Genomic DNA, 27454 nt, shown 5'->3' with positions numbered 1-27454 from the left:
TTGGTTGTTCTTCTGTGTTACCCACTCTAGTGTTTTGTTGGTTATGCCTTCACTTTATCCATTCTGTCTGACAGAATAGCATCGTCCCATACACTGGTAATCTCTGCTGTCATCAGCTGCATTCTTTCAAAATACAACATGAAGGCAATCCACAAACTGCCATCGAAAGTTAGAAGCCACCTTCAAGATCCAAAAGACGACCTAGGACAGAAGGCACCTGGGGTTTACTGTATCATCTGTTCCTGTAGTAAAGCCTACATTGGACAAATGGAGAGGACAGTCTAACAACGTTGCAATGAACACGCCAGCTACATCAAGAATTTTCATCCAGAAAAATCAGGGTTAGCAGAACATTTCATCCACGAGGGCCATAGAATTGACTTCACAACCACCGAGATCATCAATAAATCATCAAATTACTGGGACCGTCTCATCAAAGAAGCAATAGCCATCACGGGGAAAATTATATTCTCAACAAGGGCATGGGACTCGAACTGGACTCAGCCTGGTTAGCGATAGTCAACCGGGAGCGTCGATATTGTAGAAACATCACCTGATTGGCCCGCCACATACACCGGACCCCTCCCACACCAAATGCATATAACTTCACCCTGACATATCTCTGCACTTCAATTCTTGAAGATGAGAGTGACATTAACTCTGGAAAGCTCGGAAGTCTATCTGGAAATCACCTGGTTGATTGCCCGAGAAAATCTCTTCAGTATTCGCTACCAGAAAAGCTTCAAAAATTAGATCAGATAATATATTTCAAATTCACTTGAGTAATTTTTAGCCATGGGTTTTTTTCTTATGGGTTAAGGAAATTGAAAGGTTAAGGTTGTGCTCTATCATTACCCTGTCAATTACGTGCATTGCAAAATGTCTGTAGTAGGGATTAATGTAGGCACGTCTTCATTGAAAGAATTCAATTTGTGCATATTGTTTATTATTTTATTATTCTTGTCATTTTTTGCAGGAAATTACTTTGGCTTGTCTTCTGTGAATGACGAACTTTATGAACATGTTAGCCTTAATAATTTTTTGGATGATGGGAACTGCTTTGTTTTGAATGCAACTCTTCATGAATTTAATCATGGCCATGGCATTTTGTTGGAAAACAGGGTGAGTAAATGGCAAGATCTGTACATTAAGTGGAAAACACTTTTTATTTCATTATTTATATTTAAACTCGACTCGAAGAGCTCAAGTTTTGTATTTTATGTTTTTTTTTTTTTTACATAGTAGTTGTATCTGTATATGGATTTGCTAACATGCCTTTGAGCACATTTATATTATGTGTTCCTTATATGGACTGTAATGTAGAACAAGTTTCACATAAGAAGAAATAATGGTACGGTCGACCCTCGGTACTCCCACGATAAGGTGATGATTTTTGTGTCATTTATGAAGATTATGTTGTATACAAATGATTTGTGATGTTTTTAGCTTTAGGAGATGTATTATAGTGGAGTAATGAGAGTTTCTTTTGTGGTACTTTTATGACATCATTTTCATCGTTGCCATCTTCCGTGTTCTGACGGGGTTCTCGCTTATTGCACAACACTACGGCAATCTCACGTTCAGACGTCAGACAAGGAATGCCAACAAGGTTAGGTTAGACAACATTAGCTTTCCGACGTCAGACGAGGAATGCTTACGAGCTTAGGTTAGGTAACATTAGCATAAATATAAGGCATTTAGCAAAAAATTAAAAAGCATTCTCACGTGATGTCAGGACAGAAGGTTGCTTAAGTGTTGTGCAATAAGTGAGATCCGTTATCTACAGGGCACGGGCACGTGCTCGTGGTGAGTAGACTATTCGTCTGCCACTTCACACATTTTGTCCGTGCAACAACGGATTGGTAATTGTATGCTTTCCATGTGCATATATCATTTATCTTGAATAATTAGGTCAAGATGAAAGTAATTACACTTTATCGTTGTACATGTTTCGATGATTTCTTGTTACACCAGGAGTGTTAGTTTGGTGCTATTTGGGAATTTTTTACGGGAAAAAGGAGTGAAAGTTGTCTGGAATAGGAGTTTCTTTTGCTTCCGCTGGCCATACTTTGTGATCAAATATCTCCGTTATTTTTTTTGTTTCCTAATGCTGGAACCACTTTTATATTACGTAAAATGTTGAAATCTTGAAATCTATCGATTAAAAAAAAATCAACGTAATTCTCGAGGGAATACAGGGGGTTGACAGCCCCTTTATGATTAAGATAAACGATATGACTACACACATGAAAAGTGCTAACATCGAGTTCCGATGTGGATGGCGACAGTGCTCACCGAAATTAATCAAATTAAATAAACAGGTACATTGATACATTATCACTTTTTGCATCTAAAGTCTCGTAACATGAATAAATGGTAAAGTTGGTGAACTTTTGGCTAATTGTGATGATGAGAATGGATGGTGATGAGAGGATACTCACAAAGAAACAAAGGACTCAAATCTGGGATTGTCAGTGGGAAGATTGTGAGTCCAGCACTCAACATGCTTGGCCACCAAGGTGACAGGCAATCAATCCAAGTCATATTATTAAGTATTGCATGAGGCTACTTTCTCTTGCTTGTATCAAGTTTATACAATTGAATATCATTTAATGTGACAATAATCGTAGAAACATATATGTAAAATATTCCTCGTGGTAGTTTCAGCCCACAATCATGTATTTCATTTTCATGTATCACTGTGTGTTGGTAAGATAGACACTAAACTACATTTTAACATGGAGATGACTATGTTCACTTAAGTTTCAATTTCACTGAATCTTTTACTTCACGATCCATTTTTGAGGGCCCGCCACAACAGACAAATTACGGTTTTACGTATACTACTGGGCTTCGAATGTATACTGTCCCGTTTTGCCTGTTAGAGCATGATTTGCTCCAGCGAAGATAGTATGAATTCCATACACTATCTAGCGTTATCTATGCGAACTATTTGGTGCTCGAGGGAGATCCTTTATCATGTATTGTGACAAAGAAAGGGTTTTGATGATTTGATTCTCTCAGGATATGATCTAGATCAGTTCCAGATATGCTTTCAAGAGCTAACATCACTTTCATCTTCAGGGATTGAAGTGGGTTTTGTTGTGAATTATTGTCTCATATCCCATGTTGAAATATGTCACCGTGACATGAACAGATGTGTTTGCAAATATGTTATTTCAAACATCCAACCAAATTGTGCAATAATGATGGTCATTGCCTCATACCACAATGTATTAATGGGAAAAGTTTCCAATTTGCCAAGCGAGAAGAAACTCTTAGTGCAGTGGCTCAGAAGGATATTCCGATTCATGCAGAAATGCCATGTACGTATGATACCAAAACATTTCAAGAAATGTAGAACATTGTTTACACTGAGGAGGCTCAGTGTAAATATCTCTTATAGTTTTTTATGTTACGAGAGATCCAAGTTGGGGGTTGTGTGACTTTGAAACACTCTAGGCTCAGTGTTCAAAGTGAAAATTCCTAGCTGGGGGATACTTGGTAGAATTTAGGGATAGATTGGATTATACTTGTGTGCATCAACTTGGATACATTGCAGTAGGTGAGGGGAGTGCTTATGCAAATTATCCTAGCTGGAGAATGCTTTATGAAACTTTTCTTAACTCATGCTCTCTCATGCGATGCACTGTCTGTACTACCATTGTAATATTTATTAGGGATGGAATACATTAATATGTACTCTAGGTACTCGATCAGTATCGACCAATATAGCCAAATGTGTGTATCTGTAAAATTACGGTATATCTGTAATTTAGGGCAAGATTGTGCCCTTTTGGTGTAATTTTTATGAATAATCTCCATGCCCTACTTTTTAAAAACGTTAATGTCCAAATATGCAACATTGTTTGCACATTACAGTCACCTGGAAACACATTTATTAAGAAGGTTAATGAACCATATAAATTTTGTATCAGTACTTTATCGGTATTGGGCAAAATTTCATATCGACCCATTCCTAATATTTTTATATACAAAATAAAATCAGCATATCTTTCTGGAATGTAAATAAATTGACATTGGTCTCAAGGTGATATTATTCATAATTATATGATGTCATTATCTGAAACATGTAATTACATGAACAACATACAAATGCTTAAAAATGAAGGAATACACAGTGACTAAGTGTGACTTAATTCCAGGTACTACCAGGTGATAGCAAAGACAGGGTCCTTGTGTTCTTTAAAATCCGTCCAGAGGTTATTACACCAGAGAACCTTCATCAGAATGTGTTCGTATCATCCATGGTGGATTCACCACTGAATGCACTGTACCATACCATCCAGAAAGTGTTTGCTCCAGTTCTACTCAAGGTACTATTAAAAGTTATTGATTACTTACGATGATTCCTGGTTAGAAATAATGTGTTGCACACCATAATGAATTGTTGACTCTATATATTTGTGTGTATTTTGTATGTCTAGACTAGTATTAAGCTACTATATTTGGTACAATCATGACTAATTCTACAGTAATCAACATGGGTGAAACAGATTATGTTGTTTATGTTGTTTGAATGCCAAATATTTTTCGAATATAGACCATCTCAGCAGCCAATTTTAGATGTCCAAATGGAAGAGAGAGTGGTTGCGAACAACAAAACAAAATCCATCATATTACGATTGCATATAAAGGGTGTTGGTAAATGGCAATACCTTGCTCTTGAAGCTAGAGTAATACCTGCCATTGAAAGAACAATGTGAGGAACTTATTTTAAATGTAACTACCATATTTGCCAGCATCTAAGATGCACCGATGTATAAGAACACATTTTTGAGGAAAAAACTTTATCACTGAATGTTATAATTAATTTACAGTGTTTCAAATATAAGGTATACTTCCAGCAAAAAACTTACCTAATCTAACTAGGAAAGAATACATTTTAATCTTATTTGTTAAAACCCAGACATTCATCTCCAGAGCTAAATGAAGAGTTACTTGAAAGTAATCGAAAACTGAGTATCGGGGAATAAGGTGCACCCTGTTTTTCAGACCTATTTTTAAAGGAAAAAAAGTGCATCTTATACGCCAGCAAACATGGCACATATTTTGATGACACAAGAGCCAATACAAGCAAAAGATAACTAACTAACTAACTAACTCTCTAGCCTTCTTAAACCCGAATGTTTATGGCTGCAGCAACACAGGCCTTCCATCTGTCCCTATCCTTAGCAAGATCTATATACTCTTGTCCATCCCTACCGATTTCCTTTAGATCCATCTCAGCGTTGTCCCTCCATCTTCTTCTTGGCCTTCCTACAGGTCTCTTACCATCAGGTTTCCCAACAAGAATCCTGTAAACTCCTCTTTCCTCTCCCATTCGTGCCACATGGCCTACCCACCTAAGTCTTCTTGATTTAATCATTCTAATAATATCTGGACATGAATACAAATTATGAAGTTCCAAATTATGTAACCTTCTCCACTCACCTGTCTCCTCATCCCTTTTAGGTCCAAATATTTTCCTAAGGATATTTTCAAATACTCTCAATTTATGTTCTTATTTCAATGTAAGGGACCAAGTTTGACATCCACATAATATTACAGGCAAAATTACTGTTTTGTGTATTTTAACTTTTAGTTTCTTAGATATTAAATGAGAAGACAAAAGTTTATGAAGGGAAAAGTAACATGAACTTCCTGAATTAAGCCTGCTTTTTATTTCTTCTTTAATATCATTTTCATTTGTTAGTATTATTTCTAAGTATTTGTATTTGGAAACTGGTTCAAACTAGTTGTTATCAATAATTAGATTTTGATTATTACCTAACACTTGGTTTTGGCCTGTAAGCATATATTTAGTTTTCTCTTTGCTAACTTCCAAACCTATCACTTTAGCTGCTTTAAAAAATATTTTAGCATTATTCTTAATTGTATTTATATCATCCCCTAATAATTATACATCATCTGCATATGCTAACAACTGAGTCACTCCATTTAATTTTAGTCCTTCTTTAGTTTCTTTTACCTTCCTTACAGCATATTCTAAGGCAAAATTAAAGAGCAATGGAGATAATGCATCTCCTTGTTTTAACCCATCATGAATTGTAAATTTGTCAGACACATTAATACCCATACGAATTTTACTTTCTGTTTCACTGGTGCATGCTTTTATCATATTAACAAGCTTCTTAGGTATTCCAAACTCTACTAATATATTATATAATTTATCTCTTTTGACCGAATCATATGCTTTTTTAAAAAAAGATAAATAAATTAATAAAACAGAAGATCCAAATAATATGTTCCAATGTAAAAAAAAAAAAGGTAAAGAGGTCCCCTGTGCTTAGCACCATGCCATGAAGGCGTATAGGTGGTGTGGGGTAACACCCCACACTTTCTTGATCTGGTCGTGAGTGGGAGTGATGTGATCAGCATCACGCCCCTGACTGCCTTTACCCCCCAGGGTTTCCCCCAGGGTTTCATTCGATGCTCGGTGGGTGCCGGAGCCACATCTAACGTCAGAAAAATTCCCAGATTTGAACCGGCTGGGGAATCGAACCCGGGACCTTTAGCATGGTAGTCAGACGCGTTACCGACTGAGCAACCACGGCCAATGGGATGTCAACAATAAATAAATAAATTTCTCCCTTGCAAACAATTTATAGAATCAAAGATAATTTATCCCTCATGAAATAAAATTACATACCTTACATACACCACAATACATAAATTTATTCATCAATTTATCTGAAAATTTCATAAATTTATACATAATACACATTATTGTCATTATTCATCCCAGATCATATGTATGGGAAAATTTTCAAAAGTTTATTTGACATTTGTACTCTTGTACACTACCATTGCTTGAACAGCAACAGTCCATGACCTACAGCTACTGTATGAAAGAAAATACTCAATAACTTTTTCTACTTACTTGATCACTGTATATCCACTTCCATATATACACTGTATGTCAATCATAAGTGACAATTTTTCCAGTGCACAAGACCATGTCTTTGCCTTCATGTTTGGATCCAGATTTTAGTTTTAAGGCAAGGAGGGACAATTTCCCCTAGGTCTTTCTCGCTGTGGCAGCTGCTGATCACTGTTGCCAACTTCGCTCTTTTGGAGCCAGATCTGGCTCTTTCGTGGACTCGTTTGACTGTGAACTGTGGCACCCGCCCTCTGCCCCACTATGATGCCACCACTGGCTCCGGCCCATAAATACCAAGTATTGCCATGAGTGTACATTTTGCACATGACGTGATATTCGTATAGCTATAGGCTGCGTCACCTACCTCTTCTTTCCTCCCCATGTATGTTTATATATAGCGCTGTGGCTAAGATGAAGATGACAATTTTGTTATCCGGGAACCCTTTATTTTCGATTTTATATTAACATCATTGAATTATTGAGATGGGTGATGCCGCCAAATCTAGGCGGTGAAAACTAAGAATAAATTGCCATCACTTTAAAGCTAACGGTAATAGCAGCACCCCCACCCCTCTGACAACTAAAATTACCCTAGTAGGCACTTTATGCAGCCTTCGTTAATCTAGCTCCTTGAAAGTCCTCTTTAGCTATATTAATGGTGAAATTTAGCTCTATTATGCACATCAGGTTTGGCAACACTGCCAGGATGGCCGTAGGATGCAAGGAGAAATGCACTAGGCTTATGGGACCATTATTTTATTCGTTCTCTCGGGAATATCAAACATCCGATGACGTAGAAAAGTACATGGACGGAAAAAGGACACGTTGAACTATGTCATAGTAGAAGGAAAAGTCGAAACTCCCATTTGATGAGCCGTAACTTGAAGTTGAAGTTGATGTCCCATAAGGAATACGTGGGATTCGGTAAATACTAATTCATCATATTTTTCAAAAATCGTATAAGGCTTAATAATCAACTTAGGAAACCGCTTCCACTTGCCACACGGGGAGAAATTCATACTCTTCATTTCTGGCAGAGATCTTTTTAGTAGCATTTCTCATTCTCACGATATTGGAATAAATGCATGCCTGGTGCGTAATTGTCCCTCTTCGCCTTAACAGATTACATTGCAGGTAGTAAAGTGAAATTTATTAGCTCCAGATTTGTGATAAAATTAAATATAGCACCATTGCTAAAAGTTGTGACTAATTTTGGTAGATTCTATACTTTCATCATATCAGACATTTCGCCTAACGAGAGTGTAAAAGTTGAAATGTTGCCAATCACTTTTCAGGATGAGAAATGGAGCAGTACTGTCGATCCAAAACTGCAAGAACTGATAACCCAATTGGAGACTGGCTTGAGGTGTGTTCTGCAGAAGGAAGGTTCAGTTCCAAGCAAACAAGATGGGGAGACAGAAGATAGCTTAGCAGGTACGGTGCATAACTTTCAGGCTTTGTTTATTGTGTGCTATTCGTCTTTGCCTTGAATGACATGTAAGGAGGGCATGTTGTGATCTGAACATACTTTAGAAGATATTGCAGTGAAGGAAATATTATAAACCAATTGGTTTATAATAGGGCTGGGACAGATTAATCAATATCGGCCAATATAGGTATATTCATGTATCAGTTCATCAGTAAAATTATCACTAATTTTACTGATCTGATATATTTATAAATAACTTACAATTTAGTGCAAAATTGTGCCATTTTGTTAGAATTTTTATCGATATAAACTTCTTGTAAAATAAATGTCTAAATATGCAGCTTCTTTTACATTGGAAAAGCCTGATTCATCTAGTAACAATGAACCATTTGAAAATTTATATCAGATTGGTGGAATATTGGTTTTCGGCATTGGTAAATTTTGTATCTATACTGTAGCATTATCGGCCAAAATTCATATTGTCCCATCTCTAGTTTACATATTATTATTAATATTTTTATATATTTTTCAGTTTTACGTGGCTAAATGAAATACTATAACTTGAATAATGAAAGTATGACACCTTTACATGACCAGTAGCGCAACCACAAGGGGGCATTGCCCCCCCCCCCCACCAAACCTTGGATGGAAATCGATTCTAGGGGGGGTGGCAAACATTTACGGCCAAGGGCACCTGCAGGCAGCACAGAGGGGCAATTTTCCCTCTCGATTTCCAATTTTATGCAAATAAAAATTCATTTCATAAGAGTTTTCTTGCTTGCTTCGCTCACAATGCCTGCTTTTCTTAGTCTTATCAAGTTCAGAGTCGTAGATAGGGGTCAGCGGAAGTCAGGTCTGGCCTCCAAAGGTTCTAAATAAAAAAAAGTTGTAAAAGAGAGAATGTCATGGCACGCCGTGAAATTATTTGCACCCTCTTAAATCAATATTGTTTTCATTTTTTAAAAAAATGGATCTAAAAATTTTCTTGTTTGCTTCGCTTTCAATTTATCTTTGTTTTATATAATGCATTTTAAATCACCAGAGAGAGAAGGAAGACCTCTCTTAATTGATTTTGTCTTAAATGCATCAACAATTCTTTGGAGGAAAAGGAACATGCACATTTGAGAGACAATTTACATAATTTTTGCTGTTGGTTTGTTATGAGGTGGATGAATCGATTATTTAATGTATATAAATAATGGAGGTTGTGTACATAAATGTATTAAAGAAACTTTGAATATGCACACAATTTAGTGTTAGCATGTTGCACATGTATTTTCTTATTTTTTGTCGATCCATGTTGCATGGATGTAAAACATATATTGTTCATTAAAGTTATGAATGTTATATGTAAAAAACAATTGTATTCAGAATACATTTATCATGCATCAAATCCTTGGTTCCAACACAAATGCTTTAGCACAGACTTCTACCCCTTTTTTCCGTAATTTACGATTATAATAACGTCTTTGAAGATGATGATTCTTCTTCTTCTTTTATACTGGTACTTTCCCCCAGTTTTTGTATTTTGTTTAGTCTTTATTGTGGGGTGGTTGGGTGTGGTGTGCTTGATGATTATTGACATTTGAATGTCAAATTTCCAGGACCTGCTTGTGTGTGTGTGGTACTGTAAACTTGTTTTAAGTAATGATAAGTGGGGTGATGAAGCAGGCATTTGATGAGAACCCACAAGTCTTGACAAAAAAATTGAAGCCGTAGAAATGTCTACAAGGACTAAGTTGTAGCATTAATTATTTTCATAATCATTTTCATGAATCCAATTTTTATTAAAAACGTTATTAGTAGTGAGATTTAACATTCATATTATGATATATCCTTTTTTTAAAAGTATTCGTAGACATGAAATGATCATAGTGTTAGTGTAGAGTACCTACTTGTTAATTATTTATTTTCAGGAATATTAACACCACAAGATGAGTTGCAGTACTGGTCTGAAGTGGCGAACTCATCATCAAGAAAGGAAGACCGAGCAAAGGGCACTGATTTTTACAATATTTTGGAGCCAATGGCCAAGGATTTTAGGTAGTTGTCTCTTTTGTGCACACTGTGACAAACTTACAGCACTTGTTGAGACCAAATTAGACAAAACAGAACATTGTTGTATGTGAAATATTTGTAACATCTGACAGTAGTTATGACACATACTTCCCTTTTGATATTCCTTCCCTGATCAAGGATTAAGGTTGATCCAAAAACTTTGGACATGAGGAGAATGTACCTGTTGTGACTATTGACTTTGTTAATGCTATAATGTTGATGACATGTGATGTAAAACATCAACTTTTTTTTTAAGAAAAAGATGAAATACATGAGCCATGCTTGGTTAAAGACATTTTATTAATGGATATAAATACAGTGAAACCTCGATTTTATGTTTTTCAGGGGACCAAGTTGAAGAAACTTAAAATACGGAAAAATGTAAAATTGAGGAAAATTTTACAGAATTTTGCTATGTTGGGACCATCAGGATTGAATGTATAATGCATGAAAATGCAAAATCCAGGAACGTAAAATCGGGGTTCCAGTGTATGTACATACACAGTTACATACAAAATGTAAATACACAGTTTTGTTTTCATGGGCAATATCCATTGCATTCATCTGGTTACATACTTAAATAAGGAGATCAATGATCCATTCTTATTCTTCAAGGAGCATGTGAAAGTTTATATTGGATTGGTAGTGTATCTAGTGGGAGGGAAACATTTTACAGTGGTGCATTTTACTCACTATACATACAGATAAAAATATATAAATGACTTACATGAGTGATTAGAAATTGTTCAAAATGATGTTTCGGAAGTCTGTACTACTTCCTTCATCAGGTAAATAAAATAAAAAAACTTTAGGTGCCAAACATGGTATTGCATTGTCAAATCGTAAGTTGAGGATTCAGGTTGAGGATAAAAAAGGTAAAAAACTTACTGTGAAGTCATAAAAACTCCGTTGAAAACCTTCACTGGCAGTGGCATCTCGTGGCCTCAAATTTGGCCGGGGCTTATTTTTAAAAGAATTTAAAATTTAATGACAATTCACACGATTACAAAAGAAACAGGTATTGTTGTGAAACATACCTTTCTACGAACGGTGACTCCTGTTCTTCCGCTCAGCAAATTTTGTTATTACTTTTTCGTTGAAGCCCTCTATGTTTGAAATGTATTCTTTCTCTATTGTAAGCAAGTGCCAAGGCATTTGGTCTGTCTTGTCCCATTGCATATCTTAAGCAGGTTTTAATACGCTTCAATGTGCTGAAACATCGTTCAGATTCAGCTGTTGCCACTGGAGTTATCAAAACTATGTTTGTCATTTTTACTGTTTCTGAAAAGGTACCCTCTAAATAATTTTAAATAAAAAAATGAATGCAATCAACTGATAGAGTTTATGTTTTTCAACTCTTCACTACAATAAAGAACACGAAGTTCCCTCTTTAGTTTTCCCTCTTCCATGATAATAAATCTGGGAAGATGCCTCTGTTTGAAGATTGTTCTCTTTCATTATGTCCTCATAGAGCAAGTTCATGTCGACCACAGAATTTTAAGCAATCGATAATTCTATTTAATATATGCCTATTTTTCCGGACAAATTCATTGTGTTTTGTAATTGACAGCCTATGTCCTTCATCATTTTGTGTTCGAACATCAACCCTGCCAAACTCACTCAAACATAGCAAATGAAAGCCACCACAACACTACAGTACAGCACGCGAGATCGACGCGATGCAACGGAACTAGCCCCGAATCAGCACTTAAATCCATTGCACTCTTCCCTTCTCTCTCTGCTAGCATGTGACCTTCACTGTAGCGTAGGTGGGTGTAGGCCACGCCTTCCTTTGCGACGTGCCCCGGAAAGCGATAATTGACATCAATGCCGCTAGGAGCGCTGTCGTATCCATTGCAACAGACGATGAATTTACGTGGGTAAAAATCGCCTTTTAAAGACTGTATGATAGTTATGTGTTATGGTGATTGATAATTATGTCAATACGTCCGTTTTTCTTTAGGGGCTAAGGCCCGGAAGCCCCAAGGGAGGAGACGCCACTGTTCACTAGTTAAAAAAGTTAAAAACAAAAACCACACAACTAACAGTTGGGCTGAAAAGTTCGTAGGCTGACTCATAGATGGCGTTACTAGAATTAAATCCATGTGATTTTTACTTAGTACTAACCTTCAAAATATACGCGTATAAATTTCACAGCTGCCGGATAATTAGTTCGTGAGATATAGCATTGTGAGTGAAGCAGCTTTTGTTATTGTGAAAAAATGGATAAAAAAGAATTTCGTGTGTTAATAAAGCATTGCTTTTTGGCGAAAAAAATACTGTTGAAGCCAAGGCTTGGCTTGATAAACATTATTCGGACTCTGCACCAGGAAAATCAACCGTTGAGAAGTGGTTTGCTAAATTTAAACGAGGCGAAATGAGCATCGAAGACGATGCACGAAATGGATGCCCCAAAGAGGCTGTTACCGACGAAAACATCAAAAAAGTCCACAAAATAATTTTAAATGATCGTAAAGTGAAGTTGATCGAGATAGCTGAGACTTTAAAAATATCAAAGGAACGTGTTGGACATATTGTGCATGAATATTTGAACATGCGAAAGCTGTGTTCAAAATGGGTGCCGCGCGTGCTCACAATCAATCAAAAGCAACAACGTTTTGATGATTCGGAGCAATGTTTAGCGATATTCAACCGTAATAAAATTGCTTCCCCATCCACCATATTCTCCAGATCTGGCCCCCAGTGACTTTTTCCTCTTTGCAGACCTTAAAAGAATGCTCGCTGGAAAGAAATTTAGCACTGATGAAGAGGTAATCGCCGAAACTGAGGCCTATTTTGAGGCTAAAGAGAAATCGTACTTTAAAAATGGCATCGAAAAATTGTATGACCGCTATAATCGTTGTATCGCCCTCGAAGGCAACTATATTGAATAATAAAAAATATTTTTTACTATGTTAGCCTACGAACTTTTCAGCCCAACTGTTAAAACAAATAAAAATCGACGACCTATTATAGCCCCCTAGTGACTCCCGTCAGTGTTGGGTAGAACACATGGACTGGCTCACAGTAAGTTTTTTTACCTTTTTTATCTTCAACCTGAATCCTCAACTTACGATTTGACAACACGGTACCATGTTTGGCACCTAAAGTTTTTTATTTTATTTACCTGATGAAGGAAGTAGTACAGACTTCCAAAATGTCGTTTTGAACCATTTCTACTCACTCACGTAAGTCATTTATATATTTTTATCTCTAGTGGGAGGGGCAGAACATGAGCTTCAGGTTCCAGGGAGTCCAGAAAAATACTCTTGTAAATTTGTTCCTAAGTTATGCCTATGGGTAGAATTGTGGTTATCAGTACTGGCAAATTTTATTTTGGTTTTGCAAAAATTTCATATCAGTCCATCTTACCATTTCAATTCTTCTAACCTTTGAAATGTTTATAATCAATATGACTATATTGCTATGAGCACCACTACTGATTTGTACTTTAAAATAAACTGTCATTTCCATTTGTACGTTTTTCTGTGCTACTGTTTAATAACTTAAATTGGCACATGATAAGACTGTATTGGTAATCTCAGTTTACCCAGAGTGTACAAAATTAGTAATATCTATATTTTCATAACATGGCTGAATGGCTTAGCTTATACAGTGAAATCTCAGTTATACGTTTTATGGGGGACAGAAGGTGAAAAACATATAACTGAGAAAAATGTATTATTGAAAGATAATTAAAATGATAAAATTAAATACACAAAAAAAAGAAAAGGAGTACTACATATGCACCAAAGTTTGCTGTATTGCACTGATCTGTTCTAAATTGTTATTGTAAATTCACAAAATCACGAGAAATAGACAGTGAAGGTGGCGGGGGGTGGAAGGGGTGTGAGCAAGGTTCACCCACTTAATCCATTCAGCCAATTCACTGCAAAAAGAAAAACATGTTGAACATTAGGACGTTTATCTTGATCTTGTGTTTACTGTAACTCTCGTTTCCCCGCTTTATACGTTTTCCAAACCCTGCTGATGACAAAATTTGCCAGGATGCTGTTTCGTATGACAGGCGACCTCTCCCTCTCCCTCTCCCTTGCTCTTGCATCATCATTCACCATGCGACCTTCAACCCCTGCCGTACGATCGGGGAACAAACTCACAATTGCCAAAACGATAGTCACTAAATGCTGCTTTCTCTAGGGTTTAAACACATTCTAAAAGTGTGATTGATCTGCCTTCCTCCACAAAAACATATGTGGACAACTAAGAACATGGCTCAATCACTATTCATACTTCTTTACATATGCTTTTATGTAATCCTCCCAAGTATATGGGAGAGGGAAGGTGGTGGGGGAATTGCTCAAAAACTTCCTTCCTTCTTGTTTGCCAGGCAAGAAGTAAGGAGAATTTGCCAACCTCAGTTAACCGATATTGGTTTAGGAATAATTAAAAAAAATGTTGCTAATCTCCTCTCAAGAGATAATTAAACTGCAACTGCTGTGCAGGGCTATGCAATAATTTAATGAAGCAGCCTTCTTTTTAATGCAGCTATCTGCATAGAAAATATTGCTCCTTCATCCTTTCTTTCTGCAACTTGGTTCGGGAATAAGCATGCTGCTGATCTCCCCTCCCCCCCCAAAATGAATGCTGTAGGCTGGCTTTTCTTGTCTTCAACAAGTGCTTTATCTTTAAAAGGCACAGGACCTTCTATTCCGCCACCTGTGCTGGCGTTGGTGCCAGTCTGTCTGGAAGGAGGCTTCTACCGGCGCCAGTATTATGTCTAGCTCTTCCAAAGCAGTCTCTTGCCAATATCGCTTTTGACAGCAATGACTCATTCAACATAAAGGATGCATCTTTTCATTCTTGTGCTGCCTTCTGATAAACAAAACCGTAATTTTTATTTAGCGGATAAAACGAGATTAATCCTTTTGAACACTAGAGCTAGTGGCTTGCCCAGGATTTTCAAGGAGGAGGGGGTGCTTACGTATACATTTTGTTTTGCCTCTTCGATGGCATTGTTGTAACGTCGTCTCCTTGTAATCAAGGGGTTCCAGTGGAGGCACATAGTGGTTCGGATCTCACTTTAAACTGTAGGCCAAGTCCCGATTAGCCTTATGTGCATAAACTGGGCTTAAAACCTTTAGCAGACAGAGCTTCATGTGCCTGTATTCCCTTTGAAGCTGGCACCTTTTCAAGCATGTGCTTTTCAAACTTGCTGCAAGTAGAAAAACATTGTAACTCGAGAATTAATTGTTGTAGAGAAGTAAATTGATTTTGTTTTCTTTCTTAAAGATAGGACTTTTAGTGGAGCATTACATAAGCCTCCCATAATTAGGATTAACCACATTTATAGGGAAGCATGACAAAAGATCACTCTTGAGGATATGTAATGCTCATGCCTCAACTTTCAAAAAAAGAAAAAAAAAATACGGTGTTCGTAAATTTTGTGTGATTAAGGAATTTCATTTCTAGTGTTGGCCCTTTGGACGCTGGATGAACCAAATTTTGAAGTAAGGACATCAAAAGACCGCTGTTTGAGGATATGTAATGCTCGTGTCGCAACTTAGGGGGAAAAAAGAAACTGAAATTATGGCGTTCGTAAATTTTGCATAATCAAGGAATTTTGCTTCTAGTGTCGGCCATATGGATGCTGGGTGGGCCAAATTTTGAAGGATGTACAACAAATGACCGCTCTATGAGGATATGTAATGCTCGTGCAGCAACTTAAAGAAAAAAAAATGTACGGTGTTCGTAAATTTTGCGTAATTAAGGAATTTCACTTCTAGAGTCGGCGCTATGGATGCTGGATGGACCAAATTTTTAAGGGAAGCATGACAAAAGATCGCTCTATGAGGATGTGTATTGCTCGTACCACAACTTTGAAAGAAAATGGAAATTATGGCGTTCAGAAATTTTGCGTAATTACGGAAAAATTCTAAGTTTGGGCTTTTGCCCTGCTTCCACCCCTGGACTCTTAATTCTCGGATGTTTCTTAAAATCTTGCTTTTTGTTCATTCTTACATTTGGAATTTAAATTTTTCAAAAATATGCAGTAGTTGAGCAGTTATAGCCTTTTATCTTCAATTTATCCCATAGTAACAAAAGGGAAACAAAGTGCTTTTTTCAAATGGCGGTTGCATAAAGAAAATGCACACAGTGTTTAGTATAATCACTGCTTTTCTTCAGAACCATTCACACGGTAAAAATAAGTCACAGTGTTCAATAATTCGTTTATCTGCAGTTTCGTTTTACAAAAAAAAAAGTTCTACAACTTCTCTGTCTTCAACAACCATATTATCTTTAAATATGACAGTAATAAGATGCAGCAGAACTCCCTCCTCCCTTGCAGTCTGCTCTTGACTCCCCCTCTCTTTCTTCAGCTTGTTTGTAATGTTTACGACAAGGGGGGAAACACAAGCCATTCTGGTTCAAGGATTCATTGCCCATTCCATATCCTCCGATGCAAGCGATATAAATAGAATTCCAAGGGTCTGGTCTCATGTTTGCAGCTGATAAGAAAACCTGTATGGGAACATGTGGCAGATGTTATCACAGAAATCTTGAAGACACAGCATTCTTTCCAGTAAGTAGAGTTAAAAACGTATAACTGAAGTCCTTTCCTTGTTGGGACTGAACTCGTTGAACGTATAACTGGAAAAGTCATATAACTGAAATATAATAGCACACAGCCTTAGGGGAACTGGCAGGGACCGCCAGAAAAAATGTACTATCGCGAAACGTATAATTGTGATTTCACTGTATTATTATTTACATACTTGATGTTTTTTAAAAAATAAAAAAAAATTAAAAAAATATTATTGTACTCCTTGCCCATTTCTTGCTTGTTTAGTTCTGTGGATTCAATATCTCTGTTTGACATTGAAGATGTGTTGGAAACTGCTCATAATACTTTGGACGATCTTTGGAAGCAAGATGATTGGCTATATCCTCAGTCAAGGATGGAACATTTAATGGATATTACTGGTAAGTTATTTAATTTGTGGCATTCAAAGTGAGAGTATGAGTAGATATCATTCCAAACATTAAGCATTAAGAGAGACAGATTGAAGGTTGCTGCCAGTGCTCACAGTAAGGTAAGGGACATGTAATGGGGAGTGGTATCCTCCTTTACACATTCACTTGTATCATTATCACCATGTTAAACCCAGTTATTTCTTCCCCAACTTAACAATTTCCACCTCAGGTCTGGATGGTGGGCTCCAGATAGGTTTGTAATGTCCCCAATTAGAGGAAGGCAATATGCTTTAATATGGAAGAGAGAAATGGAAACTAAATAAGTATAATAAATTTATTGCATTTTTATTTCTATGTTTTCCTTGGAGAATATAGTATCTTGGGTGTAACTTTCAATTACATTGTAGTCTAATTTACTTTCAGGACTTCTCTTTGCATGGTTCCTGAGGAGCCCCTGTAATTGAGAAAGGCACGTGCTCAATATATTATGTCAGTACACTTGTTTTTTTCAGATCTTGAATGTCTTTAGACTTCAAAGAAGTATCCTGTGCAGTATTTGTACCAGATCTATTTAACTTGATTAGTTATGGCCTAATCCAGATACTGAATATATTTTATGTTGATTTCAAGGCTACGGATATCATACATTTATGTGGATAAAAGCAAGGAGGGCCAAAAGGGCTAAATATAAAGTAAAGAAGCAGATAGGAAACACTCATCAGACAGTAGAAATAGTCAAATTTTCGCAAACACGAGCTGCATCTTCAGTGGAAGGTGAATAGACGGAACCGGAAATTAGAGACTGGCAGAGTTTGTCAGGTCTTGATCGAAGAAGTAGAAGTATGGAAAAACGAAAAAAACAACAACAAAAAACACTGTTCTGTCACCAGGCTTGTCAAAAACTGAGTGGTGGGACGAGGTGGGGGTAGGGTGAGGATTGGGTGGGGGTCGGGATGTGGTGGGGAAGTTACTGGGTGGCCTTGTTCAGGCCAGGCATTGTTGTTGCACTCATGTTTGATATGTAGGCCCTCTCCCATCTCTTGTGAACTGAGATGTTGGCTGATTGGGGTAAGAGATGGATGATCGCTACCTGGAAGTAGTCATTAAAAGGGATATTGTGGTGGTTGGTATGGACGGCGACAGTGAAGTCCAGGTTGTGGGTGGAGGAGCCGTGGTTGTTGATTCTAAGGTTGAGGGCAGTTGATGTTTCCCCCAGGTAAAAATCACCACAGATGAGAATGTACATCAGGTTTGAGGTGTGGCAGGTTCCTTTGAGGTGGAGGGTGAATTTGCCAGTGGCTGTGTGAGGGTGTGAGAGGTGATGAGAATGGGACAGGTTTTGCACCTGGGACAGTTGGATTTGTGAGCAGGGTGGTGTTGGTTGTGTAGTGAAGGAGTGTTGTGGACCAGGATGTTTTGGAGGTTGGGAAGGGGGGGGGGGGGGCATTTGAAAACCACTCTGGGCTTGTCGGGAAAGATGTTTCTGGTTTCAGGATCACTGTGGAGAATGAAAGAAGAGAGCATAGTGTGTGCCTGATTTTGTCGAGGTGAGAGTGATATTGGGTGATGAGTACAGGCAGATTTCTTGGTGGTGGTGTGTGTGGTAGTTCGGGATGGTATATAAAAAAAAGGGCTGATATTTTTTTAAAAAACAAGAAAATGATAGGAGAAGAAATTTATTGTGATTGATAAACAAGTACACATCTTGGCTATTTTTTGATGTAGTCACCATTAACCTCCAGACATTTCTGATAGCATGGCACAAGCTTCCATATACCATCTGCGTAAAAATCTGCCGCCTGAGAGTGCAGCCAGTCCAGAACTGATGTCTTGAGCATGGCACTGTCGTTGAAACACTTCGATGCAAGCCACTTTTTCAGGTGAAGAAAAATAAAGAAATCGCTGGGGGTAAGGTTGGAGCTGTAAGGGGGATGATTGAATAGTTCCCATCAAAATCTTTCAATTGTCTCAATAGTACGAGCAGCTGTGTATGGGCGGGTGTTGTGATGGATCAGAAAAATTCCTGAGCGTAGCATTTCTCTCCGCCGATTTTGGATGGCACGTCGCAGATTATTTAGTATTTCGCAATACACCTCTGCTGTAATTGTTCGTCCTGGTTCCAAGAATTCCACAAAAATTACACCCTTTTGGTCCCAAAACACGGATGCCATGATTTTGTGAACTGATGGTGTTTGAATTTCTTCTACTTGCACTTATGCAACCGCACTCTGACGATTCTATCTCTGTTGCAAGCACAGAATACTAGGGCATGTTCCTGTGCATGCTCAACTTTATCAGTGTTGCCAACACCACGTAAAAGAATTATCGGCCCTTTTTTTTTTGACATGCGCCATGTATTTGTTTGGTGACCAGGGTGGAGGGACCATGTTGTAATTCTGACGGGAGGTGGGTGAAGTGTTAAGGTGCTGTCCCCTAAGGGCCAGGGAGAATGGATGGCTTTCTTGATGTGGAACGGGTGGGAGCTGGAGAAGTGTAGGTATTGCATGTGGTTGGTAGGTTTTATGTGGATTGAGGTTTCCAGGTGTCCTTCCTTGATGTGCACATCCACATCCAGGAAGGTGATCTGTTGGGGTTGGGTCCAGGTGAACTTTATGGAATGAATTGGTTGAGTTGGTCCAGGAAAGCTGATGGGAATGGTTCTCCTAGTGTCCAAAGCATGAAGATGTCCTCGATGAAGCGGAGCCAGAGGAGGGGTTTGAGGGGTTGGGTCTCCATGAACTCTTGTTCAGGTTTTCATGAAAAGATTTGTGTAGGATGGAGTCATTCTGGTAGCCATGGCTGTACCTCGGATCTGTAGGAAATGGATATTTTCAAATATCTTAATACTTGGATTATATTAATGAGGCATGGTAGCTCAGTCATTAGGGCATCTGACTACCATGTGAAAGGCCTGGGTTTGATCTCCGGCAGGGGAGAACTGGGATTTATTTTCACCTGTTCAAGAGGCTCCAGTACCGACCCAGCGTCATATAAAGTGTGTACTTGGAGGAATCTCTGGGGGATAAAGGTGATCAAGGGCATGGTGCTGATCACATCACCCCCACCTTTGGCCATGATGAAGAAAGTGTGGGCCCTAACTCCACACCCCCTATACGCCTTCATGGTGTGGTGCAAGACACAGGGGAGGACTTTTACTTTTTTTACTTTTTACATTATATACATTTATTTTATATTAATATCCAAATGTCATCCAGATTATTCAGATAGTCATCATACGAGGTGTGGATAGAGAAAAACTGGACTGTTGCTACAAAATCTTTTATTGGTTATTTTGTACAAAACGAACACTATCCCCTTCAAAGTACTCCCCTGCACTATCGATACATCCCTCCATATGAATCTTCCATTGCTGGAAGCAGTGCTGGAAATCATTTTGTGAAACCATGTTCATGACCTCCGTCGCGTTTGTTTTCACAGATTCTATGGTCATAAATCTGGTTCCTTTCAGTGCTGATTTGACCTTTTGGAATTAAAAAAAAGTGGTAGAGAGCTAGATCCAGCCAATAGGGTGGATGTTCTAACACTGGGATCCCATGCTTGGCCAAAAAAGCCTTGACTGACAATGCCGTGTGGGCAGGAACATTGTTCTGATGAAGAATCCATGACTTTTACACAAATCAGGTCGTTGTCTTCTTACTCGCTCATGAAGGGTCATCAGCACCGTAATGTAATATTGTTGGTTGACAGTTTGACCTTCGGGTACCCAATTCGAATCAATTCACCGACATTTGCAATGTTTGATTCCGTTTTTGACGTGCAAGGATGTGCAGGACGTCCACGATCACTTCTCGTCCTTCTTTAAACCTTTGAAACCACTCAAACACTTGTGTGTGTGATAAACACTCATCTCCCTACACTTCCTTCAACAAACCATAAGTTTCTGTGGCGGATTTTCTGAGTTTCATAAGAAACTTCACATTGATAAGCTGTTCCACTTTCACACTTAACATTTTTCCGATGGAGCACAGATCCAGGTTCACTTTGTCCACAAGCTACAGCGGAACTGAGCACCGTGCACCCTGGGCAATCACACAGTTGATATCACGTTATACACTGATGCACCGCCTAACCTTGATGCGCTTGCCATTTGTAGACAGCAACATTAATCCGTTTTTTCCCTAGCCACACCTCTTATCTTGATAAAAGTTGAAACACATATTTTACTTATGTTTTCTGAATTTTTTGTCTACCAAGATCCTTCTTCCTTTTTCATCCATGAAGAAGAATCTATGTAGATACAAAAATTTGAAAAATTGAAGTTATTGGCACTTTTGTCAAGATTAATTTGACTATGTTGTTGATGTGTGGCATGAAATATCATTTTTTGAACTAGATATTTGAATTATCTGAATTGTCAGTTATTTTCAAAATTAATATCATAATTTGAAATCCAGATTTCTTAGCCATCATATGTGAAACGTGAACATTTTGAACCTCAGGTGTGTCACTCTTGTACAGCACTGTATGTTTTAAGCTTGTTATTTGTTAACCTCTCTTCTTTCCTCCATAGGTAATGCCATTGCAAGGTTTGTACAAAATAAACTGAAGAGTATTGACCTGTGGAAGGGACCTTTTAACAGCATCGAAGAGCTACTAACACAGGTAACTAGGTAGACTTTTTTTTATTTTTATGTGACTCCTCCTCTCTTCTATGTAGATTAGGGAGTGAGTAGATACCAGAAGCTTACAGTTTTCAGGAGTGCACAAAATACCACTGAAGTTTTTTTTCATATTCAGTTGTCCTGCAATTATACAAAATACACAATCATAATTAATTCTCGCCAATATATATGTGCAAAAAAGTTAGCTTAGAATTAATAGACAGGTCAGTGATAAGTATCCAAAGGTAAAAAGGAATGTATTGGGTTGTATTTTTTTCTCACACTTTGACCATATGTAAATCAGGTATAACACTTGTTGGAATGACGTCTCATTGTCACCTCAAGTTCTTCAAAATAGTAATTTGACATCAATGACTTTATTGTTGCTTGAAAATATATTTCCACTGAACAATTTTTCATGTTTGGAAATATAAAGAGAAATGGCAAAGGACCATAGCTAGTGAATAAAGTGGATGAGAGAGAAGATGAATCAGATAATCTTTTCATTTTCTTTCTTTCAGGGAATGGTTGCTTGTGAAAAATGGCTTGACAATTGTGAGAAGCTGACCACCTTGTTCTGGCAAACCTACACACCACACCCATGGCATGGCGGTGCATACAAACCTAAACATGTGGCTCAGTTCGTCAATAGGCTTCAAGAGGTTGGTTTGAACATGTATAATCATCATAATGTACAGGGTGGCTCAAAAAGTCACTTAACACCCCCGGTAAAAGACCACTGCAGCATGCAACATGCAAATGGTGATGACCAATCGTTATCAGGCCAAGGGGGAACCACATTGATGCCACCCATGCGGTCGGTGGCCATCTTGATGTCCGCCATCTTGAATTCAACTTCAGAATTTTAAATGGGAAAGGGGGTGATATGATATATCAAATCAGGCTAGAATTTCACGAGAAATGCAATGGTGAAGGTTTTTTCGATGTATTTATAACCAGTAAAAAGTCATCTGATAACCCATTTTCGACAGATCAAAGCTGAGTGGTTAGTGCTGGTAAGTTAATGGTGTGGCGTGCTGTTGTGAAACACGATTGGTTAGTCAATTTTCCATCAACGGAACCTTAAATGCTTAGGGCTACTTGGACTTGTTAAATAAAGAGGTTTTTTCATCCTTGCTTATGGAAGAAGGTACTTGTTACGGAGTTTTTTCAATAGGGAGGAACACCAGAACACTATGGGAACGTTTGTGAAGCAGTTTCTGTCCAAAGTTAGTTATCAGATGACAAGGGTCACATATTCTGTTTATGAACTTCCTTATGAACATAAACATTAGCCTTGTCACTGTGAAGGACTTTTAATTCAATGGAAGCGTCACACTGTAAATTGTTCGCGACAACCATTCATAATGCGCAGCTCTTCGTGAATGTATCCGATTAAAATCGTGTGCAATGGCATGCAAACTTCTCTCCCTAGACATCACTTGGATCGCGATGCATTACCGATGCGCTAAACAAATTTTAAGGCATTTTTCTATTTGGTCTAAGAATTAATTCGTGCGCCTTGACCAGAGATGGCGTAACGAGCATATCGTCCCTCAGTTCCGTGTATCCACACATGCGTTGAAAACTCCTGTCGGTGTGCATCGTTCGTAGTATAAGGCAGTTGATTCACGCATCAACAACAACATTTTGTAGTCAACTGAACATGGCGCATTTCGTGCCAGATAAAGTGTTTTTGCGGGGTGTTCTGCTTCATTACTTTAACATGCAGAAAAGTGCTACCGAAAGTCATCGTATTTTGGTGGAAGTGTATGGTGACCATGCGCTAGCTGAGCGAACGTGTCAGAAGTGGTTTGCATGGTTTAGAAGTGGTGATTTCGGCCTGGAAGCTCTGGCCAGGAAACGACCAGAATGGGAGAACAGACATGATAAACTTATTTTTCAACATGATAACGCTCGCCCACATGTCGCAAAACCGGTCAAAACCTATTTAGAAAATGTCAGATGGGAAGTTTTACCCCACCCGCCATATTCACCAGACGTTGCTCCTTCGGACTACTACTTGTTCGATTGCATGAATAACGATTTGATTGGACAGCGGTTCACTTCTTCAGAAGATATCGAAAAGTGGGTCTCTGACTGGATTCTTTCAAAGGATGAGGACTTCTTTCGCCACGGAATCCGTAACTTGCCTGACAGATGGGCGAGAGTGGTGGCTCGCGATGGACAATATTTTTCTTAAGGTATTTATGTATTTTGTGTTTGAACTGCAGGTGCAATGTGTGCGTAACAACTGCACGAATTAATTCCTAGACCAATTAACACCTCGAAAAGGAGAGCAAATTGGTACAAGAATTCAGTCATAACTTTTTACTGGTTAAAGATACGTCGAAAAAACCTTCACCATTGCATTTCTTGTGAAATTCTAGCCTGATTTGATATATCATATCATCCCCTTCCCATTTAAAATTCTGAAGTTGAATTCAAGATGGCGGACATCAAGATGGCCGCCGACCATGCGTGTGGCGTCAATGTGGTTCCCCCTTGGCCAGGCAACGATTGGCCATCGCCATTTTCACATTCCATGCCGCAGTGGCCTTGTACTGGGGGTGTTAAGTGACTTATTGAACCACCCTGTACAATTATTAGAGGCACATCCTTTTTTCTGTCATTTCTTTCCTGAATCTTAATATATTCAAAGAACTGGTACCCTCCCAAGGACAATAAAAGCTGTGAACTTAGATTGAAATAGGAAGGAAACTTGAAAATGGGGAATGCTTCCTTTGCTTATAGTCTCTTTTTTGTTTGATATTGTAAGATTGCAAGTGCTAGATTCTTGGTGAATTCTTTGGGAGAACCTTCAGTAGTCTGTAAAAATGACACATTTTTCACAAAATTGTTATATTTGTAATCAGCATCCTTGTTTTGTTTTGTTGTGTAGAAAATAACAATCCCTGTCCAAAGCATATTATCTATGTGAAAGTGAATGATATGAATATGGCATTATACACTAATTATAGAAATAAGTTCAAATGTAGTCTGCATTATAGCAGTTTAAACAAAATTTGTGTTCATGGTGTAGGAATGACTACGTATGTGAATGTTGGTTCATTGAATCATTTAATTGTAATGTTACATGATGCAGCATTTTATTTGTACTGGAAGTAACATTAATATTTCCCACATTAATATTTCCCTTCACATGTTGAAAGGATAGTGAAGCTCATCTTACCATAGAAGTTACATCAAAGGACATCAAACCGCAAAGAAAATTGCTTTTAGTGTATCATCATGTTTGTGAAACTTCTCCACACAAGGTGTTATATGATGTAATAAACCATAAGCATATAATTAATGTCTCAGTGATCTTCCCAAATTTGCACATTATCATCATGATGCATATCTGTGCAAGAAACTACATTACATGAATTAATTAAAATATTTATACGTGTAGGGTAGCTCAAACTGCACTAACAAGCAATAAGTACCATGCGACATGGCGATTTCACATTGAATGACAAGCAACAAAGCAATACTTTAGCACAATCTGCATGCACTCTAATGGGCATTCACTGTACATGCACAAGCTACAGACTGAGGTAATATGATGCAAGCTACGGTATAATAGCCCAGTCCAAGTGACACCCAAGCAACATACAACACTTTGGTCTGAAAGCTCCCTTATAGTACAATGTACGTGGCCTGAAGGTAAGTCCAATTGAAAATACCATCTTTGACTATTTTGTGTACATTACAAAGAAAGAGTGCACATCTGACATTGCTAGACATACAGTACATTATGGAACCCCAATGTTATGTTCCCAGGCTTTACATTTTTCCCCATTACACATTCTAGCTTCAAGGTCCCAACATAGCAAAATGTTATAATATTTACCTCAATTTTGCATTTTTAGTTTTGTCTTCTTGGTCCCCCGAAAAATGTAAAAGATAAGGTTCCACTGTAATAGGAACAACATATACTACCCAGACATACATAATACAGTAGACACTTACTAATCTAACTTACACTGACAGGGTTTTGCTTCCATTGGCGAGTCAGGCCTCCCCAATGGTGCAGTGATAGTATCGCCGCCTTGTAATCAAGTGGTCCCAGGTTCGATTCCCGGTGGAGGCATATAGTGGTTCGGATCCCACTTTAAACTGTAGGTCCAGTCCCGATTAGCCTTACTGTGCAAAAAGTGCACTTAAAACACCAAATCAATGAATCAAGAAAAATATTGGCGAGTCATCTTGTCTGTAGTGAGGACAATGGAGTGATGTCAAGAGATTGGCGGGGGTTGACATGTGTCAGCCACATGAGTAGGTTTTGTAAATTACATTTTGCAATTTACTGAAAAATAAAACATGTTAGGACTGGTGCAAACATTTGAAATTTTAGATGTTACCTTGTTTATGTTTTTATTAATGCACTACACTAATAAACTTGTAACATTAAATTTAATAAAGGATTAAACTAAATTCTTTCATGCATTCTCAATAATCTGACACTCTCATTGATGGATTGATCGATTTAGTTTTTTTACTTCACTTTTCTGCCAATTTTGACTAATCACGAAGTTCATTAATGTGGCATCCCTCTATGAAATAAATATCCAGATTAGCAAGGGTCTTTTGTAATTTATACAATAGTATGAATGTTAGTCTTTATTTTTCTTGATGCACAGTACAGCAATTAAATTCAAAAACAATGATTTGAAGAACTGTGCAAACTAGTTCTGCACATGCCTTGGATAGAGGCAACTCCCATCTGTTCGTAAACTGTACACTGTGGAACATTCATACTGGATGGCACACATCGGTCTTGGTACTGGTACTCACTCCGCTTGCAGCTTACCTGCTAACCAAGGTGATGACACTGCATCAGTGGTGAAATTTTTATTTTACGTGACAATCCAAATCAATGTTTGGTGTATGGAGGTGGTAATGTCATGATTTCTGTTCATGAAAAATTTCACATGTGCATGACCCTTTTTTCTCTTTACAGATATTGCATGTCCGAAGTCTTCACAAGCAATTAACTCGGCTACTTTCTCTCACTGAGCAGGAAGAACTAAAAACAGCAGAAGCATTCCGTCCATTTGCAGGTACTTACAATTTTTGGCCTTCTTCTATGTTAATACATTTGTAGGTGAACATGTTCGTCACCTTATATTTTGTAAAGAATTGTCGTCTATCTGGTAAGATATCTGACTTAATTGTCAACAGATGAAGCTTAATTTTTAACGTAAATGTGCAATATGGGAGAGACTGGTACATATTTAGTTGACCATGAAATGGAGACTGGAGAATAACCCCTGAGAAGGAACATATCAAGGATTACATACAGATCAAGTCGTAATAGGCCTACGATGAGGCATAATTCTATTTATTATTTCAGAAGTATTATTCTTTGTATCATTCTTTTGAGCATTTTTCCACAGAAGTCTGTCCCCAACAATTGAACTTGGAATATTATGACCACCAAAGGGAGTCTTACCATTCAACCCAATACAAGTACCTTTACTAAACACAGCAATTCTTCTAGCA

General features: G+C 37.9%; 1 protein-coding gene across 3 annotated transcripts in view; it reads left to right on the top strand.

Annotated features, from left to right (window-relative positions):
* btv (dynein cytoplasmic heavy chain beethoven) overlaps positions 1 to 27454 on the top strand; it is a 223963-nt gene that overhangs the window by 8114 nt on the left and 188395 nt on the right. For all 3 annotated transcript variants that reach the window (XM_083144201.1, XM_083144199.1, XM_083144200.1), the window contains exons 3-10: positions 977 to 1122; positions 4167 to 4337; positions 8200 to 8338; positions 10250 to 10376; positions 17200 to 17333; positions 21856 to 21947; positions 22468 to 22608; positions 26913 to 27012. In XM_083144201.1, coding sequence (XP_083000327.1) covers positions 977 to 1122; positions 4167 to 4337; positions 8200 to 8338; positions 10250 to 10376; positions 17200 to 17333; positions 21856 to 21947; positions 22468 to 22608; positions 26913 to 27012 — 1050 coding nt within the window. The remainder of the gene's footprint in view (positions 1 to 976; positions 1123 to 4166; positions 4338 to 8199; positions 8339 to 10249; positions 10377 to 17199; positions 17334 to 21855; positions 21948 to 22467; positions 22609 to 26912; positions 27013 to 27454) is intronic.

This window comes from Lepisma saccharinum, chromosome 1 (assembly GCF_977018435.1).
Source record: "Lepisma saccharinum chromosome 1, izLepSacc3.1, whole genome shotgun sequence".
NCBI lineage: Eukaryota > Metazoa > Arthropoda > Insecta > Zygentoma > Lepismatidae > Lepisma > Lepisma saccharinum.
Note: the sequence above shows the minus strand (reverse complement) of the source record. Positions and strands in the feature narration are given on the sequence as shown.